This window comes from Oryza sativa, chromosome 5 (assembly GCF_034140825.1).
Source record: "Oryza sativa Japonica Group chromosome 5, ASM3414082v1".
Classification (NCBI taxonomy): Eukaryota; Viridiplantae; Streptophyta; class Magnoliopsida; order Poales; family Poaceae; genus Oryza; species Oryza sativa.
In genome coordinates, this window is record NC_089039.1 from 7,908,069 (window position 1) to 7,929,059 (window position 20,991).

The following is a 20,991-nucleotide window of genomic DNA, read 5'->3' on the forward strand; positions in this document are numbered from 1 at the left end:
ATTGATTTTGGGAGATCGGTTAGCTTTTTGTGCTCAATATCTAGCTCAGCATTGCATTCTTCAAGTTGTGCCAAGAGCTCAATCTTGCGAGCTTCGAGCCGATCAATATTGGATATGATCGGACCTTTAGATAGCTGATCAAGTTTGGTCTTTTCTTCATGCACAAGCTGCCGATTAGCTTGGATTGTGGCCTCAATCTCTTTGCGCTCACGGCGTTCGGCTAGTCTTAGCTTAGCTTTTTCCAGCTTGAATTGATGTTGCTCGAGATAAGCGGCTGGAGTCAGGACATCGGCCAAATCTTCGGGAATCAGAGCCTGAACTTCATGCAGCCGTGACCTAATTGATCCACAGTCAACCACAAAGCTATCTAAAGAAGAGGCTTCTAGCCGATGAGAGATGTCTTCAAGTGTTTTTCTCACATCATCGGATAGAGGAGCTAGAGCTTTGCTCGAAGTATCTTCCTCTGCTTCGTCAAGGTAATCTCTGATGTCAAAAGAGAAGACATCGGCTAGAACCTACAATCGTTGCTGCCGACTTTTTCTTCACAGCAGTTTTCTTTTTCTGCAACCACAAAGTTTGTGAGTAATTAGCCGAAGAGGGAAGTAATTTTAGAAGAAGTCAAAGAGAGATACTTACTCTTGTAAAATAAACGGGGGCAGAAGGAGTTGGAGGCGTTTGCTTGGGTGAAGCCGATGGAGTTCTTTCTGTGTCACTCATTTCGGCTACGGCCTGGTCAATATCTTCACCAATGTCCTCTTCATTTAAGGCTTGTTCGATAGATGGATCCAAGGTGGGTAGATCATCAACCGGCTTATCAGTCGGCTTGGCTTTCTTGAATTTGGACTTTTTCTTTAGAGCTAAGGCCAGGGTTCTCACGGCCAATGATCTGGTTTTCCTTTTCTTGCCTGCATCGGCTGGTTCCCTGGTTAGGCCGTGAAGGAGAGTTGAAGTCTTGGGGGCATGGTAGCCGATAACAGGGGGAGATAGTCCACCTCCATTCGGAATTAGGCCTGAAGCATATTCAATATTCTTGCCACTGTTACTTTGATGAGGAGGGGAGGATTCTGTTGTCTGCAAAAAGGGAGCAAAAGATTGGTCAAGTAATGAATCAACTAATTGATTATGCAATCTAGTAATGACAAAGTTTACCTGGGGTATGACGTCAGGGAATAGATCTGTCATATACATCATAGCCGATTGATGAAATAGATGCAGCTTCCATTCACCCCACCATCTGTCAAAATTTTTGCTTCTAAATCCTGCTAACTCGATATTTTCAATACTGCCCAGAGAAGGTCCTGGTAGGTTGAGTAGCCGATCCATCATTAGAGTGGATGTGATTTGTCCTCGGTTCTGAATCTTGTCGGCAAAAATTAAGCCGATTGGGAGTTGACCCAATCCAACTTGTTTGGCCGAGCTCATTGGGTGATAGAACTCGTAGGAGACTTGGATGTTTCTCCCTTGATGAATGCCGACAGGAAGGATGCATGGGCTGATTGCGACTATAAAAACTTCTCTGGATTTTTGGAATTTCTCATGATTAATATCTTCAAATCTAAAGTCTGATGGAAGTACAAGGTCTGCTGAGTCTTCATAAGGAAACCAGATTCGTGCATCTTTCTTAAAACCTTCGTAGAAGCTGCAGAACCAGTCCTTGAGCAGCTCGGCCGACAGCTTTGCTCCAGCATCGGTTGGTGTGGATGCATATTCTCTATATGACATGCATCTGCGATGGGTGCACTCTTCTCCATCATCTTCTGCAATTGGCTCTGGCAGTGGGAATTCAGCTTCTATTACAGAGGGCCGATTGACAACCTTCATGACTATCAGGTTTAACCAAGTTTGCAGCAGCCACCATGGTCCACCTGCTCCAACTACTGAGCTGACGGCTATTTTAGCCGATGCATTGTTCAACATTTGATACAGATAGCCCAGAAGGATTTTGCCCAAAGGGAATTCTTTCTTTGATTCTAGGGCTTCGGCTACAAACTGCCAGTTGGTTGTAGGGCCATAGCTGGATCCACAGAAGAGGAACTTTTCCAACCACATGAGCAAGAAAGCTACATGCTCTCGAGGGGTAACGGATCCTTGGCCCATATATGCCGCCACATAGCCAGACCAGCAACCTATGCTTTTGGTCTTGAAGTCAAATTGGTTCTTGGTGTTCATACTCATGGGGTTAGCCGATGAAGTCACATCTAATCTAGTAATCATGGTGATGTCGATTAAAGTTGGAGTCATCGGCCCTTGGTTGAATAAGAAAGCATTGATGGTATTCGACCAGAAGTAGGTGGCGGCAACCATCAGAGGTTTATCCTTAGCAGAATTGGCTATGGTGAGAGCAAGTGCTTGGCCGATTCCAATCTCATCCCAGTAAATTTTCTTACTAGCCGATACGCGTTGGTACCAGGTGGTCCAGCTCTTATCAGGTGTGGGTTTTTCGAGAGATGGCCAAGACTTGAAGGTATTCTTCCAGTGACCCAGGTTAGGGTTGGCTAGCCTGAAGGGGATCCAATTGGTTTCACCAATGATGAAATCAGTGGGGTCGAGATTGCCGATTGGGCCGAGAAAATAGTGGTTTTTGTGTGAAAGGCTGGGAATTGCGACTTGGTTGGAGAGATGCTACAAATCCAAGACAATCGAGAGAAAGAAAGTGATGTAAGATAGGAGAAAATCGATCTGCTGCTAAGAAAGGGGATCTAGCCGATGGGGACTTACCTCAGCATACTCGGCTGATGGCGCATCAGATGGATTGGTGGAAGACGACATCACTACAGGCGGAGGTCTCGCCGGAGATGAAGTCGCCCGGGAGTCGCTTTTGCGTTGGAGGAATTGCCGGAGAGAGAGAGAGGATAAAGTTTCGCTTGAGCGGTGAAAACGGAAGTCACGGTGTGAGATTTCTCGAGGGTGACGGTTAGTATTTAAAGCATGGCAATAACGGTCGGAAAATGGCAAAGTGCAAAACTTGCTCGGAGTCGATTTACAGCAAACCCGAAACATTACCAACCGGACTTGGGGGGCATGTGTTAACAACCAAATTTGGTAATATCAGCATTGGGAAAGAAGATTAGATTGAAGCGAAGTCGGAGGCGGAGATCGAGTTCGGAAACAGAGCAGGGATCGGCTACGATAAGATTGGCTGAGTCTGAGTCGGACTAGGTAAGCCGATGTAGCCGATCCTAGCAATACAACTTGATGTGTGATGTCGGGTTGGATTGAGGTGCTTCAAGGTGATTGCCGCACATGGATAGAGTCCTGAGGAGGCAATTGTATCTATTAATTAGGATATTTTATGTAATTTCCTTAGAGATATGATTGGGCAAAAGTCTACCGCAAAGACTTATAGTATCTTAGAGTTTGTTAGAGATAGTAGTCGTGTCCGTTATGGACATATCTTGTAATTCTTGGCTATAAATAGACCCGAGCCCTATGTAACTTTTAACACACGTTCAATACAATCTCGGCGCATCGCCACCCTTTTACTTTAGTTTTGTTTCGACGAGTTCTTGCTTTCGGGTTGAGCTGTATCGGTTTCGATCTTCAACAAGAGGTAAAACTTGTTATGACGACTTGTGTTTTCGGGATTAGTTCTTCCATCTTTATGATACTCTGATCTTGTTTATATAATTCGCCGAGCTATCATATATCTTACATAATCTCTGGCAATACCGCTATCTAATCTACAATCGGCTAACATCTGTCGGTAGAAGGTAGCCGACCAGGTTAAATAGCGACGTTGACCTAAATTATATAAGATATTTACCACTTTATGAAACTTCCAGTGGTTTGATTATCTAGATATTGTTCTTCTTTTCATACTTAATGCTGCATCAGTTGAGTTTGATCTATTAAGTCGTGCTTAGAATATCAACCTCTAGCCTGCCTTCTGGTTGCCGATTAGGGTAGTATCGGAGTTTCAGCCGATCTTATCTGATTTAATTATATTTGCTCTATATGCTTTATTGACATGTTAAATCTGCCCTTTATGCCAAGATATTGCTGTATTTGAATATATTAGGCTTTTGCTTGATATTCTATACCTGTTTTAATATCCTGATATAAAGTAGTATCGGAGTATTAGCCGATACATGCTAGATCTATCTGATCGGCTATGCTGTAAACATATATAGTCCTGTTATTAATATATATTTCAGTCTAAGTGATTTATATTGTCTCGGCATGGCGACCGATCTATCCCAATCACTTGATTTAAGTATATATCGATATAAGGAGTATATATCGTTAACATCTACAGCCGATCGAGTAGATTTAGTTCTTTCTTACTTATTCAAGATTGCCGATCGATACACATATGACATCGGCTCAAAGATAAATGATATGTTATCGGCACTTAGCTGATCGGCTATCGTTTATAGATTTAACCGCGATTTCTTTGCTTCTACTTCTTGTTGGTTACAGGATCAAATCAACTGGCATGCTAGCACACCCGAAGGCGAGCTTTGGACCTGCACTGGAGTTAAGCAGATCTCCCAGGCCTTGTGTTTTCTGTCAACAATACGACAAACTTTTATATTTTTAATCATGTAATTCATAAATTTTTATGTTCACCAAAAGGGTAAAATGGTCATTTTTATAGAAATTAGACGGTCAACTAATGGTCAACTGACGGGAGGGGTATAGAAGGAGGGGTATAGAAGGGATCAAAATCAAATTTTAGGCGTATACAAGAAAGTAAGCAAAATTCAGTGACATATAAGGGATTAACTAAAATTTCAGAGATATACAAAAGATTTTCTCAATTTTTAATCACAAATATTAATCATGACAATGATTTCACAACTTATCGTCGTGTTCAGCATACAAGCATGTATTCATCATTCTGCCAACGGTGACCACAACAATACTGAAAGAGAATGCTTGCTCTAGTTTCTAGAGATATGTATGAGACGAAGTGTCGAGGAACACGTAGCGCAACGAGCAGGAAAAGTTTTCACCGAGAATAAAGATTTTATTATAGCTAAGATTAATTAATCGGCATGACGATCTAGCAGAAATAGAAAGTCAATCGGTCTCATCTTTTCGCTTATGATTATACTTATAAGCCAAACTTAAATTTTCAACCTTAAATTTAGAGTTGATTTTGGAGTTTATTTTTTCATCGAAGTTTATTTTTCAGTCTTTATTTTTAAGTCGCTTACAACACCTATATAAAATTTTTATTTATAAATTATTTTTGGTTTACAAATATGCCGTTCCGCTGAATAAGCGAAACGATGGAGTCGAATATGGTACACAAACTGTAGTCGGCTAGGCCAACGTTTATTAGATATTTTATCATCTAATTAGTATAGTTATGTCCTAGGCAGGGGCGAGTCAATGATATGTCTGTGGATGAAAGCTACATAAGAATCAGCAGCTGCTGCACACACAACCAGCTGTTTTGTATGGTGTAAAAACGCCCGGAGCTAAGGAGCTATAGCAAAACAGGAGCTGACGCCATGTGTTCTTCTGAATAAGACTTGAATGTGAATACGTGATAATCTATATACAGCCGTCAACCATGGGCTTCGGCTACTGGAAGAACATTCACATCACCTAAGATTTAATTAATGATATTACTCTGTTGGCGCAGTGCGATTAGAACAATTAGTATTTAAGCTTTAAGTTTACAATGATGTTTCAGGCAAATAGCCTGGGGGACATTAATTAGTAGTATCCTAGCAATTGTCACAAACATACCATAACGTCAGAGAAATGAAAAGCAATTTATAAAGGCACGATTAATTATATCATAACCATCGACTAAAGTTGTATAACCAGAATATATACTTTCTCCATATCATGTTATAAGACGTTTTAACTCTTTTGTAAGTCTAATTTTTAAAGTTTGATTAAGTTGATAGAAAAATTTGACAATATTTATAACACATAGTTTTAATAATCTAACATTAAATATATATATTTCGATATTATGTTTGTTCCGTACTGAAAATAGAGCTATATTTTTCTATGAACTTCATATTTAATTTTTAAAAATTACCTTATAATATGAAATGGAGGGGAGTACTTGTGTTACGAAATGGCCATAAACCATAAGGAATTGTTTTCAAGGTTTATGGCTAGCTAAACATCCTCAAATTGACAAGAAGCTCAAATGTTGGTCACTGTAGAGAAAATATTGCTAGGGTGACACCACATATATATATCGAGAGAGTCGTAGTGGATGAATCTAAAACCCATCACAGCCATACCACATAATTTTATTGTAAATTTTATAAATTACCCCCTGAACTTCTTACTATTAACAAACAACTAAATTTAAATGGATACCACATATAAAATCAAATTAGGATAAATATATTTAATAAAATAATTTTCTAACAAATATATTTTAAATATTTTAAACAATATTGTAATATATATTATTTAATCCGTTGCAAAACATGGGTAATCAACTAGTTATATACATGCAAGAGCTGGGCATCCTGCATCTAAACTTTTGAACTTGCATGTGTATGTATTAAATTAGCAATCTCAAATAACTAAATAGCTTCATATAGCTAACTACTCCATCCGAAAAATGTAGCAACTTATATCTTTTAAAATTTATCTTAGAATATATAGTAAAATCTCATCCTGCTACTTCATCTCAAACAATCATAAGCATCTCCCGTTTAATTTATGTAGTGACCATTTAATCGTACCTACTTTTCAATCACCGGTGCAAAACTTGCACGGATGGAGTATAATAAACAGCCTTATCATGCATGAAGTGCTTTATCGACGATATATTACCAAGCGACGCAACGAACCAAATTAGCAACTTTTTAACATACGCGAAACTAAATTAAACATTATGCAAACACAAAGCCAACCTGCCCCTAAAATTGAGCATGACAGCGAAAGCTTTACTATAGTAATATTCAGTTATTGGAGACTTCTTTGTGAAGCACCTGTATTATGGAAAACTATTCTAAAGTCTCGAAGAGATGTCTCCTCATTATTTACTTGTCACTTAAATAGATATGAAACAAATTGAGAAGAAGTATTAATATGTGATATTCCACTTCACAAAATGCAACTTAAGATTCAACTTCTACATGTCACAACGAAAAAAACAAATTAAACTACAACTAGTTCACATATGTCAGGGTTACGGATAAGGTATACCCTCTACCCTTGGATGTATGCTATACGGCAATACGGTATATCGGTGCATATACGGACGTTCTCTGAACACGCTAAGGAAATCCATCACGAAGTCTACCAATGGAAAGGTTCCTACCCGTATAGGACTGGGTCGTTACTATATCGTGCATGGTCCGATGTTTCCGAGTCCTACTAGGAGACCGCCGGACCTGCAATATAAAAGGGACCCCTGAGGGGACCTAAGGGATCAAATCTTAGAGCCTACACAACGACAACAGCCTACGAAGTCAGAGACTACAGGAGCCAAGTCGCCGGGTGATCTAGTCGAATCAACTCGACTACGATCTCGTCGGTACCGCCAAGTTCTACTATTCCCTTTGTAATCTGTGGTTCTTTCCATATAATCCCATATCAACTGGATTAGGGCTATTACCTGCTAAGGGGTCTGAACCAGTATAATCTTTGTCTCTTGTTTTCTTGATGGCGTATTACATAGATCCTCGTACCAGCGTACCCCAATACCCTCTATATCCGGTCTACAGGTACCCACCGTCGACAGTGGCGCGCCAGGTAGGGGGACTTGGTGCTCAAGATTCTACTACTATGACATCGAGTTTCATCGACAACAGCGTCAACACTGGCCCCATCCAAGGAATCCCTGCTTCAACAATGCTGGTGTGGACTCAAGTCGGCGAAATCGTCTTCCCGGTTTACACCACGGTGCCAATCTCGGCTGGTCCATCAATAACCGGAAACGAGAACGCCGTGGTTATAAACCCGGACGATCCCGTGTCGAAGGATCCTCCCGCCATGGTGGAGAACGGAACATCGACGTTATACAAGCTCGAGAAGGTTCCTAGTGCGGCCAAGCCTTGTCTTTTCGACAAGAATTGCGAGCCGACAAGGACAACTTCCAAGGTAACCAAGTCCTGGTGTCCTATCCACAAGTCCAGGAAGCACAACTTGCAAGCTTGCTGGGTTTTTCTCAACGTACAAGCTGAAATCCGTGCTTGCAAAGAGCGTGGGATCCAGCGTACTTCTCCAACTCGTGATATCTATTGTCCTATTCACAAGACGAAGAATCACGACTTCTCAAGCTGCAAGGTCTTTCTCCGCGCCATGAAGACTACACTTCCTAAGGTCCAGCAGTCAGGAACCTCTCTCGAAGATACAGACAAGGAAAAAGGAGCGACGTTGACCTCGGATCGATTCGTTGGAGTAATCATCGATCCCCGCGAACCATCAGTCCTACACTTGCTCGAAGACTATGGCTCGTCATCTTCCAGTACACCACGCGACGTGTTTGCCATCGGTGGGACTAGCATGTCTGCACAGGCTAACGCAGAGGCGGAGAACCAGATGGCCACGCCAGCCCAACATCTCGGCACCGTCAACGCAATACTGAGAGAAGCTCCCTATGACCACGTGCTTAACGATGATCTCGCACGATGGACGTAACGACTACGAGAATCGGTAGCCAATCTCAGTAACGCGTTCGAGGAAGCTGCTACCAGAGCACAACCAGAACGACCGACAGCTGGCGGTGCCGATGGTGAACCACCAGAGCAGCGGACGTTGCCTCCACGAGCTACCCCTCCTCCTCGCGGCACCGGCGATCTCCGCGACCATCTGAATGGCCGCCGAGAAGCACGACGCGCGTGAGACAACGAGAATCGTTCCCGACATCGTGTTTCTTCACGGCGTCGCGAGAACGAGGAGCGAGGAGGCCGCTCGAACAAGGACCAACGTCACCGTGATCGTCACAACCACCGCGATTGTGATAACCGCGAGCAGCGGACACTAGACGATGATGCTCGAGGGCGTCAGCATGAAGGTGATGATAATGGTGATCGGCGCCAAGACAACAATGGTGGACGGTGACAGAATTCTCGAGAACCTGAATGTCGCCCTTGGAATCGTCCACCGGAGCCGAGTGAGCCATCGTCATCGTCATCTTTGTCTTCGTCGTCCGATAGACATCCACGGAGGACACACGATCGCTGACAACCCACCGCCCCCAGCGCTGGGTATAGAGCCTTCAACCGTTCTCTGCGTGATGTTTGATGGCCCGAGAGATTCCGACCTGGAGCAATAGAGAAGTACGATGGAAGTACTGACCCTGAAGAATTCCTCCAGGTCTACTCCACGGTACTATACGCTGCTGGAGCAGACGACAACGCGTTAGCAAACTATTTGCCAACGGCGTTGAAAGGTTCTGCGCATTCGTGGCTGATGCACCTCCCACCTTACTCGATCTCTTCATGGGTAGATTTGTGGCAACAATTCATCACGAACTTCCAGGGAACTTACAAGCGCCACGCAATCGAAGACGATTTACACGCGTTAACACAGAATCCGGGTGAATCTTTGAGGGACTATGTTCGGCGCTTTAATGAGTGCAGAAATACGATCCCCGATATCACCGATGCCTCTGTGATTCGCGCCTTCAAAACCGGTGTCAAAGATCGCTATACTACCCAGGAGTTGGCAACAAGGCGAATCACTAATACTCGAAGGTTGTTCGAGGTCATCGATCGATGTGCCCATGCAGACAACGCGCTGAGACGCAAAAACGACAAACCAAAGGCGGGAGGAGAGAAGAAGCCAGCCAAGGACGCACCTGAGTCAAACAAGAAGAAAAGCGGCAAGAGTGGGAAGAGGAAAGCTCAAGCAGAAGTCCTTGCATCTGAATACGAGCGCCCGCCCAAACACCCAGACCCACAAGGCAGTGATACAAAGAGAATATGGTGCCCCATACACAAGTCGGACAGACATTCTCAGGAGGAGTGCCTCATCTTCAAAAAAACATTGGAAAGGCAGCTCACTTTGGAGAAGGGCAAGCAAGTACGTGTAGTCGAGAAGGCAACTGAGGCAACAACTCAGGACTCGGACTCCGCGTACCCAGATTCCGATCTTCATGTTTCACACACCTTCAGAGGTTCCACAGCATACTCTTCAAAGCGAGAATACAAAAAAGTGGAGTGTGAGGTTTGTTCGACATGGAAGGGGGCGGCACCCAAGATGAAGTGGTCTGAACAGAAGATCAAGTTCTCAGATGAAGACCACCCCAAGGCTGCTGTTATACCAGGACGATATCCGATCGTGGTCAAACCCACTATTCGGAATATCAAGGTAGCGAGAGTCCTCGTTGATGGCGGCAGCTCCATTAATCTTCTCTTCGCCAGCACTTTGGACGCAATGGGAATTCCACGAGGCGAGTTGAGACCTACCGATCAACCCTTCCATGGAATCACCCCTCAATCTTCGTCCAAGCCATTGGGCAAAATCACGCTTCCAGTGACTTTCGGCCAAGCGAGCAACTTCCGAACGGAGCAGATAACATTTGATGTTGCTGAGTTCGACACAACATACAACGCCATCATCGGAAGAACGGCACTCACGAAGTTCATGGCCGCATCTTACTACGTGTATCAGGTACTCAAGATGCCCGGGCCGAATGAAACAATCACTATCCAAGGGAACGCAAAGCTAGCGGTCCAATGCGACAAGCGGAGCCTCGACATGGTCGAGCACACTCCCAGCCCACCCGCCACAGCCGAGCCACCCAAGAAAGTGATCAAAACGACTAAGACGCTGAAACCAGACGGCGCAATCAAAATCGTTCCACTCTCCAGTGCCAACCCCGACAAGACGGTCAAGATCGGGGCATCACTGAACGAGAAATAGGAACTCGCGCTCATCACCTTCCTCCGTGACAATGCAGACGTATTCGCTTGGCAGCCGTCCGACATGCCGGGGGTCCCCAGGGTGGTGATTGAGCACAAACTCATGGTGCGACCCGATGCTAAGCCAGTAAAGCAAAAACTGCGGAGATTTGCACCAGATCGGAAACAGGCCATACGAGAAGAGCTCGATAAACTTGTTAAAGCTGGTTTCATCAGAGAGGTACTCCATCCAGAGTGGCTAGCCAACCCAGTATGGTGAGGAAGGCCAACGGGAAGTGGAGGATGTGTGTCGACTTCACCGACCTCAACATGGCGTGCCCCAAGGATCATTTCCCTCTTCCTCAAATAGACCAACTAGTGAACTCAACAGCTGGTTGCGAGCTGTTAAGCTTCCTTGACGCTTACTCCGGCTACCACCAAATCAGTATGGCAAAAGAGGACGAGGAGAAGACAGCATTCATCACACCTTTCGGTGTGTTCTGTTACGTTAAAATGCCATTTGGACTCATTACCGTAGGGAATACTTTCCAGCGTACGGTCCAAGGGGCACTTAGCGATCAGCTGGGCAACAATGTTGAGGCCTACGTCGATGACATCGTTGTCAAAACCAAGACAGGCGACTCATTGATTGACGATCTACGGGAAACCTTCGACAACCTGAGACGATACCGCCTCATGCTCAACCCTAAGAAGTGCACGTTCGGGGTACCGTCGTGCAAACTGCTCGGATTCCTTGTTTCTGGTAGAGGAATAGAAGCAAATCCCGAGAAGATCAAGTCAATCGAGAACATGAAGTCGCCCACAAGACTTAAGGAAGTACATAAGCTAACCGGATGCATGGCGGTGCTAAGTAGGTTCGTCTCTAGGATGGGAGAACGAGGACAACCCTTCTTCGCACTGCTAAAAAAGCAGGACAAATTTGTATGGACACAGGAAGTCGAAGAGGCGTTCATCGCACTCAAGCTCTACTTGTCAAATCCCCTTGTACTTGTTGCTCCTCAACCTAATGAAGAGTTGTTCCTCTATATTGTCGCCACGCCCTACTCTATGAGTACTGTCATTGTTGTCGAAAGAGAAAAGGTGCAGAGGTCAGTCTATTACGTCAGCGAAGCTCTACACGACGCAAAGACAAGGTACCCACAGATCCAAAAACTGCTCTACGCAGTAATCATGACGTCAAGAAAGCTACGCCACTACTTCCAAGCCCATAGGATCACAGTTGTCTCCGCCTTCCCTCTTAGCGAAGTTGTGAGAAACAAAGACGTTGTCGGCCGCATTAAGAAATGGGTAGTCCAGCTAAGCTAGTTTGACATCCACTTTGTACCACGAACAGCCATCAAGTCCCAGGTTCTCGCCGACTTCGTAGCCGATTGGACTATGCCTGAAAACAGGTTAGACAGCTAGACCGACAACGAAACATAAACAATGGCATTCAATAGCGCGCTCAACAGCCAAGGAGCAGGTGCGGGATTCATCTTGACATCACCTTCGGGAGATCAGTTCAAGCGTGCAATTCACCTTAACTTCAGGGCGACCAACAACACAGCCGAGTACGAGGGACTACTCGCCGGGATAAGAGCTACAGTTGCACTTGGAGTCAAGCGACTGATCGTGAAAGGGGATTCCGAACTAGTCGCAAACCAGGTGCACAAAGATTACAAATGCTCTAGCCCAAAGCTGTCTAATTATCTCGCAGAAGTCAGGAAGCTGGAAAAAAGATTTGATGGGATCGAGGTCCGACACGTATATCGCAAGGACGACATCGAGCCGGACGATCTAGCACGGCGTGCATCCAGACGAGAGCCACTTGAACCCGGCACCTTTCTGGACATCTTGACAAAACCATCAGTGAAAGAGGCAAATGACAAAGATAGCCCAGTCACCCCCGACATCAGCTCGGGGGCTACAGAGGCAGAGTGCGCCGTTGCCGACATCGAGACCACGGACGACTGGCGGACCCCACACATTAAATTCATAAGCAGCGACGAATTGCCCGAGGACGACGCAGAAGCCGAGAAAATAACCCGTCAAGCAAAAATCTACTGTATGATTGGCAACGATTTATACAAGAAAGCGCCAAACGGGGTACTTCTAAAATGCGTCTCGTCCGACGACGGCAAACACCTCCTCGTCGACATACACGAAGGGGTCTGTGGGTCAGATGCCGCCGGTCGTACATTGGTCGGAAAAGCCTTTCGACAAGAATTTTTCTGGCCAACCGCCCTCAAAGACACTTGCGACATGGTACAACGGTGTGAAGCTTGCCAATTTCATAGCAAACACACAAAACTACCAGCGCAAGCACTACAAACCATCCCTCTCACTTGGCCGTTCTCATGCTGGGGGCTCGACATACTCGGCCCATTCCCACGAGGACAGGGCGACTACAAATTCCTATTCGTGGCGATCGACAAATTCACCAAATGGATCGAGGCAACACCCATGGGGGAAATCAAGGCCGACAACGCCATCAAATTCATTAGGAGGATATTTTGCCGATATGGATTGCCTCACCGCATCATAACGGATAACGACTCCCAATTCATCAGCTCCGATTTCCATGATTACTGCATCGAACTGGGAGTCAAGATATGCTTCGCCTCGGTTTCTCACCCTCAGAGTAACGGACAGGTCGAGAGGGCAAACAGTATAGTACTACAAGGGATCAAGACCCGCGTCTACGACAGGCTCATGTCACATGACAAGAAGTGGGTCGAGGAACTCCCCTCGGTACTATGGGCCGTACGCACCACACCGACAACGTCCAACAAGGAGACACCCTTCTTCCTCGTGTATGGCTCGGAGGCCATGCTCCCTACCGAGTTACGACATCAGAGTACACGAGTACAGAAGTACTCCGACGAGGATCAGGAGGAACAGCGAAACGACGACGTGAACCTACTCGAGGAACATCGAGAACGGGTTGCCGTCAGAGCAGCTAGCTACCAACAGGCCCTTCGCCGATATCATGAGAAGCGCATCCGAGCACGCACACTTTCGATCGGTGACTACGTCCTCCGACGAGTTCAAAGCCAAGCAGGACGAAACAAACTCTCGCCCAAATGGGAAGGACCGTACATGATCACACAAGTCTTGCGGCCAGGTGCATTCAAGATTGCAAATGGCGATGGTCGCGAGTTAGCAAATTCTTGGAACATTGACCAATTGCGTAAATTCTATGTATAAGTCAATAGTGTCCACACTTGTAAGACATCTTACAACTTCAATAAAGTCTGTTTTAATGTACAGATTTCAATCGTAGTGTCCCTTCCCGATGATCCCTTACCCAGACGACACCTAGCGTTGAAACCTATCCTCATGTCCCTTTACGCCGTCTTGACAAGGCCTCTGAGGAATCTAAGGGAACTTCGGCTGGGGACGCCCAGAGCTGATAAGGCCTTGTCGGATCCTTCAGAGATGAAAGACCATGTAAGATCTGGTCATGTAAGAGTTCTCGCCGTGCGTATTAACCAAGCCGTGTAATCGGAAATGGATTTTTCCAACTTCACGGCTGGGGGCTAGGATCAGTGCTTATTCAACTAAGGCAAGTCGAAGGTCCAAGAGCCTTATCTTCCGAGAAGAGTTCTCCGACGACAAGGCTGAGGGCTAGGGAGAGTGTATAACTCAAATGACTGATCAAAGTCGCGACGTGAGAAGACACTCGTACACATCATATCCAGAGTAAGAAAGCTTAGTTAGATAGATTTCCTTTCTATTTCACAAGTATTCCTTACAAACCGCAAAGAATTCCAAAATATATTACATTTTTCTTAAGATGTTTGTCACAGATATACAAACACTACCAGGAAGGCCAATGCCAATCCATTGACTGGAAGATTTTCTCCGCTAGCGGAGCCATCGACTTCGCTAGGTTGTCTATCTCCACAGGATTCCTCCGAGAATGGGAAAACCCCTCGCGAAGGAACTCGAGGTGAAACTGCGGACGATGATCTCGTATACACGCCAGCACGTGCCCTCCGGCGTATCGACTCGATCGACAACACTCCTGCTTCAGGGCCTCGTCGATGCACCCGCCGATGCTTTCAAGCTGAGCACAAGCCCCGCTCAGCCACAAGATGTAGCCAGCCACTGACTCCTCGGGATCCTCACGAGGTACTCGGAGCTCCCTGTAGACAACAGCCATGGTTGTGTAATAGCTCCTGACGTACGAATTGAACCATACCTCGCGACCTCGGAGCGCCTCCACGGCCCGGTCCCTCTTCACTTCCAGAATAGTCCTCTCAAGTTCGGCGACCTCGAACTTCGTCCTCCAGTACTGGATGCGACGGTCGCGATCAGCAAGCGCACTTTCGAGGTCTGCTCGACATGCAAATACCTAAGTCAAGCTAATCAAGGCAGAAGAGGCAAAGAAAATGGAAACGACAAGAACCAACCTAAAGGAGTCGTTGCCACGTCCGTCTCCTCGGGCAGATCCTGGTCTACGACGTCCTGCGGCACATACGGCTCGAGCTCAAGTGCCGGAACGACTATAGGCAATTCAGGCTGCCTGCGCTGCTGGACATCCTCGACATCGGCATCTCTACAAACAACAAACAAAGTACCCGAAATCAAAATGCCAAAGAAAACTAAGGTGACGATTGCACACTCAAAAGCAGTCGGAACCAACGAAAAGTTTTACAAAGCGCGATTGATTAAGGGGTACAGACAAGCGGCGGCCTACTCTTCAAAAAGCGGGAGGACGGACTCCCCCAGATCATCGACTACTTCCATCACATCCTTGCGTGTGTCGCTAGCCGCATCTTCGGGAGATCGAGTTCAGGGTGCGCCAGCCTCACACACGCAAGGACGTGACACGCCCCGGTATAGATCCCGTTGGACGTCTCCTTTCCGATCCCGCGTGCTTGGAGGGGATCGCCTCCATCACCGTCGCCAGTTCCGCAAGCGAAGTCGTTAGCGAGAACTCGTCGGGATTCGCCGGGATGGTGGTCGTGACACCGCACTCCCCGGCGAGCTGGTGCAGACCAGTGTAGGTGACCCACAGCGGGCCACGGATTTCCGACAAGTTGTTCTCGAGCTCTGACATACGGTGCTCGAGCCCCTGCCATTGTCGCTCGTTGCCGGCCACCAACTCTCTCAACTTCTGGAGGTCCTCGCGAACCTCCGCCAGATCACGCGCTAGCCGGTCGGCGCGCTCATTCGCCGACGACGCCGCCGCCGCCCTCGCCTCCGCGATCTCGCGACTAATGCCGCAAGCACCAACTTTGAGGATGCGCCCCATCTCGACCTGGAGCTCCTCCCAGGTGAGGACGACAGCCGGCGGACCCCGACCAGCCGCGAGATCGCTGGCTGGGCCGCTGGGCATCACCTCGCGGCTCCTAGGCACGACCACGACCTCGGTCGAGGCCACTACAGGAGACGCGCTTGAGTTTGCTCCAGACCCATCTTGCGCCGCCTTCGCCCGCGCCCTATGAAAGACAGCCGCGTCGATCATCACAGCAAGATGATAAAATCCGATCAAGTCAAGAGCCTCAAATTTCGTCCACTTACTTCTCGCCGAGTGTCACCAGTCTCTGCCGTCGCGGAGGCGGGGGAGACGCATCCGAGGCCTAAGTAAACCGAGTACGACATGAGGGCGACATTCTCCGACTACGTAAATCAATAACCTAGGAAGCTTACCGATGGAGTGGGCGTCTTCCGGCGGTTGCCGAGCACGGAGGAAAACTTCCTCCCCTTCTTCGGAACCTTGTCGCCGCTGGTCGTGGCAGCAGCAGCAGCAACGGCCGTGTCAGACACCTCCCGGGCAACGCCCTCCTTCAACGAGGCCGCCGTCTGGTGGTCCACGAGTGGCCCGATGATGTCAGTCAGGGGGAGAGCCTGCACAACATGAAGTCATGATGCGATCTAAGAATTGAAAGGTAAAGGACCATCGACTACACTCACGTTGATCACGGCTTCACGCTCAGCCGCCTCCCTCTCGCAAAGAGGGGTGGGACTGCTAATCATCACCTGGGCAACACGGTGCTCCACGGTAGCGCTGCTCAGACCTGCAGATCGAGAACCAAGTTTCGACAAGTCAGGAGGAATGCGCATAAAAGGAGAGAAGCCCCAAAATACAAGAAAAATACCCCGAGGAGAAACCCGGGTCGCGTCCTCCGGCCTAGAGTAGTCAAAGGCTGGATGGGCTCGAGCCTGGAGCGGCTGGATCCGTCTACCAACGAAGTTGGCAGCGACTTTATACCCCGACAACCCTCATACTCAGAGGTTATCAATGATATCGATGAAAGATTGGAGGGATGGGGTCAAGGCGGGTTTTGCAGTCCAAGATGGAATCTTGTCTGGTTGCTCCTCAGGAACAATGGAGACTGGATCCGAATCTTCTATCTGAAGATAGAACCACCTCCCCCACCATTTGCTACGAGATGAGGGGCACTGGAAAGGGATGTATCGTGACTTCAGTCCATCCCGAAGTCAGAAACCGACACACCCGGATACCTTTTTGGGTTCCATCTAGCGCAACTCGTAGTAAAAGCGGAAAAGGTCAAGAAACGGCTCTACCCCAATGTAGGCCTCACAGAGATGAGAAAAAATGCTAAGGAAGGCTATGGAGTTGGGGTTCAGATGAAGCAGAGAAAGACCGTAGAAGTTCAAGACGAGAAGGAAAAACTCGGAAGGCGGAGGAAGAAAACCACAGAGAATGTAGTCCTCAACCGCAACCATGCGGCCCAGGACGGGTTCAGGTTCAGTACCTCCCGGTTCCCTCTCCATGGTCCCACGACCGGGGAGAGCGCCCTCCTCCTGCAATTTCTTCAAGGACGCGTTGCTGGAGGTGGACTTGTCGAGGTCCATCGCCGTTGGAGATCGCCGGAGAAGAAGCTGAGGCGGGCGAACTTAGGGTTTGTGTAGAAGCGGAGAAGACGAAGAGCGTTTGGAAGCAAGAAAGTTCTCACAACAGCCGGACTCCAAAATGGATTTCCAAAACTCCCTTAAATAGGCGCACTACCGACGGTGCGAATTCCACGAAAAGGAGAGAAATGGCCGCCGGAAATTTCTAGGTCCGTTGCGCGAAGCGGTTTCTTGGACTTCAATTTAAATTCACTCATAACCGTTGGACTTCGCATGGGGTTGTCAATCACTCTTTGTCTCTACGGTCCTCACACCGAGATCGACCAGTTGAGAACGACAACAACTTCGACATCAGAAGTCATGATTGGTTTCACGAGTTCATTTAAGTAGAAGTCGGGGGCTACTGCCAGGGTTACGGATAAGGTATACCCTCTACCCTTGGATGTATGCTATACGGCAATACGGTATATCGGTGCATATACGGACGTTCTCTGAACACGCTAAGGAAATCCATCACGAAGTCTACCAATGGAAAGGTTCCTACCCGTATAGGACTGGGTCGTTACTATATCGTGCATGGTCCGATGTCTCCGAGTCCTACTTGGAGACCGCCTGACCTGCGATATAAAAGGGACCCCCTAAGGGGACCTAAGGGATCGAATCTCAGAGCCTACACAACGACCACAGCCTATGAAGTCGGAGACTACAGGAGACAAGTCGTCGGGTGATCTAGTCGAATCAACTCGACTACGATCTCGTCGGTACCACCGAGTTCTACTATTCCCTTTGTAATCTGTAGTTCTTTCCATATAATCCCATATCAACTATATTAGGGCTATTACCTGCTAAGGGGCCTGAACCAGTATAATCTTTGTCTCTTGTTTTCTTGATGTCGTATTACGTAGATCCTCGTACCAGCGTACCCCAATACCCTTTATATCCGGTCTACGGGTACCCACCGTCGACAACGTATATTCACAATTAAATTTGTTTTTTTTTCACTGAGCAGAAGGGCACAGCTAGGGCATAGTAGTATTAGTCTAATTAATATGGATATAGCGAATTAGCGGCTGCTAAGCACCAAGGCCGGCCGAGCATTGCAGATATGGCCTCCAAACCAAAACTATCCTGTCAAAACCGTGTGCACCTTCCCCTAATTTATTCGCTAATATAATCTGCTGACAATACCAATGCTTCCCTCTTTAACCCCGTCCATCCATCGATTCCCCATTCTTCACGACTACTCGTTCTACACATCTCCAATCCTTTCTCGATCGATGGACATGGATGATGGAAGCAGCAAGGGTTCAAGAGCCGACGAGAGCGTCAGCTCGCTTGGCACGGACGATCATGCCGCCGCGGCGGAGCCCATGTCGTCGTCGCCGCCGCCGGCGACGGCGACGGCCAGGCCGTACTACGAGTGCGTGTTCTGCAAGCGCGGGTTCACCACGGCGCAGGCGCTCGGCGGCCACATGAACATCCACCGCCGCGACCGCGCCGCCAAGCCGGCCGGACCCGGCGCCGCGGCGCCCCCCCGCGACGCGTCCACGACGGCGGTGTCGCGGAGCGTCGATTGCTATAGCCAGTTCCGCCACCTGGCGGCGGCGTACCCAGTACCGGCGGCGACCAGCGGCGCCGCCGGCACCGCCGGCAGCAGCAGCAGCTTCACCATGTACTACGGCGGCACGGGCGCCGGAGCGGAGGCGGCGGTGGTGGCCGGCCCAAGGGAGCTAAGCCTGTTCGATGCGGCCACTGATCACGGCTTGCACCTCGGCGTCGGGCGCCGCGGCGGCGGCGGTGACGGCGGCGAGTCGCGGACACCAGAAGGATCAGAGCAGCAGGTTGCAGGTGAGCTGCCGGAGAGGGAGCTCGACTTGGAGCTCAGACTAGGGCGTCACACCAAGCAATGAACCGGCCATGATTGCATGGTAATGCAACGCTATATATATATATCGCATTGTTCATATATATATATATATATATCCATGGGATAAATATGTGTACATGAATGGTGTTTAATTAATTAATTAATTAATTGAGTGCATTTCGTTCATTTTAATGTTTCTTTGTTCATATATAAATGTGTGCTTGCTAATTTGTTTTAAAATATTGTACATAAATGATCCTGGTGCACATTTTAATTAGGATAGGTTTGCTCATTTAATTTGTTAATTACAGCAATATATCATGCATGTGGATGCATGTGATTTTATAATTATGCATTGTATTTTTAATTCTTTCTGCAATATTTAGTCCACCGTATGATTGCCAATTTGCCATGTGGTGGTGTTTTGCTCATTACCACTACATGTATGTACTACTTTCTAGTATTCATGTGTTGATCAAGAGAGTACACGAGACATCCTTTCAAGTATTTTTAGGTGGCACATCATATACTACATTCGTCTCCAAATACAACAAACTTTTAACTATAATTTAGACTTTTTGTCTATATGCATAGCTAGAAATGTTTATATTTTGTGATGGAGAGAGTATTTACTTTTCAAGTATTAAATCTTGTGTGGTTTAACAATTAAGTTTCATAACAAAATTAAGCACCTCAGTAAGAAAAAGAAATTCATGGTCCTGAGACTAGCAGTTTGGACGAGCTCAATCCTACTCAGTGCTCGCTAGCACTCTACCATGAGTTGCACAAGGTTCATTTATACAAAAATGAGTCTATATTCTGAACATTCTTTCTTGCCAGGATGACTAAAGAGAGGCCATCCAAATGTTATTAAGATCGATGTAAAAAAATTACAAGAAAATATTTATCAACGACAGAAGGCTGTTGTCTGCCAAGGATTCATTGTACAGCGAAATGTACACCCAAACCATACGCCAACTACACAAACATAAGTCGTTGATGGGGAAGCCTAGCAACAAACCGGCCGAAACTTGTGTGGCCTATCGTAGCCAAAAAGCACCGTAGAAGGAACTCTAATAAAACGATGCCTCCAAGGAGGTTAAGATTGAAAGGACACCGTTGTCGTATGTCTGAAAAACTTAGATGTGGTTTTCACATAGAGATTTTCGCCAAGAGAGCTGGTACCTCTATAGTGGCCTCAAGAGGGTTATATACCTGTGCCCGAAGGTGTAGCGATTGTCTCCCACCATCTTAGTTACCATCATTCAAACATTGGCAGCATATGGTCTCTTCCACACCAGACTGGTGCCACTTCACCGACGACTTCCAAACTTCCTGTTATGCCACTAGCAAGACCACCACTAAACCCCCTTGTCACCCCCTCCCCCCCCCCCCCCTCTCTCTCCCAGTGTGCTGGCCTAGGCCTCCTCCGCGTCTTCCACATTTGCTTATAAAATATGCTTGCTGTGCCCCGCAATATTAGAGGAAAAAGAGAAAAAAAACAGAGAGAAAGAAAAGGAGAGA

The 20,991-nt window shown here is 47.2% G+C and overlaps 2 protein-coding genes across 2 annotated transcripts; both read left to right on the forward strand.

Moving 5' to 3' along the window:
- The first annotated feature begins 8,917 nt into the window (after positions 1-8,917).
- LOC136356603 (uncharacterized) lies at positions 8,918-10,797 on the forward strand. Its single transcript, XM_066310848.1, has 2 exons — positions 8,918-9,043; positions 9,184-10,797. The coding sequence occupies exons 1-2, from the start codon at positions 8,918-8,920 to the stop codon at positions 10,795-10,797; spliced, it is 1,740 nt and encodes a 579-aa protein (XP_066166945.1).
- Positions 10,798-18,877: 8,080 nt separating this feature from the next.
- On the forward strand, positions 18,878-19,510 carry LOC107275515 (zinc finger protein 11). The gene has a single exon (XM_015783057.2). The coding sequence runs from the start codon at positions 18,878-18,880 to the stop codon at positions 19,508-19,510; it is 633 nt and encodes a 210-aa protein (XP_015638543.2).
- The last annotated feature ends 1,481 nt before the right edge of the window (positions 19,511-20,991 follow it).

What these genes read in the sequence shown, in the direction of transcription:
- LOC136356603 (XM_066310848.1), top strand. Translation starts at nt 8,918, where the DNA reads ATGATGCTCGAGGGCGTCAGCATGAAGGTGATGATAATGGTGATCGGC. An exon ending in GAATCGTCCACCGGAGCCGA is followed by an intron (nt 9,044 to 9,183) that starts GTGAGCCATCGT and finishes TGATGGCCCGAG; the next exon opens with AGATTCCGACCTGGAGCAAT.
- LOC107275515 (XM_015783057.2), top strand. Translation starts at nt 18,878, where the DNA reads ATGGACATGGATGATGGAAGCAGCAAGGGTTCAAGAGCCGACGAGAGC.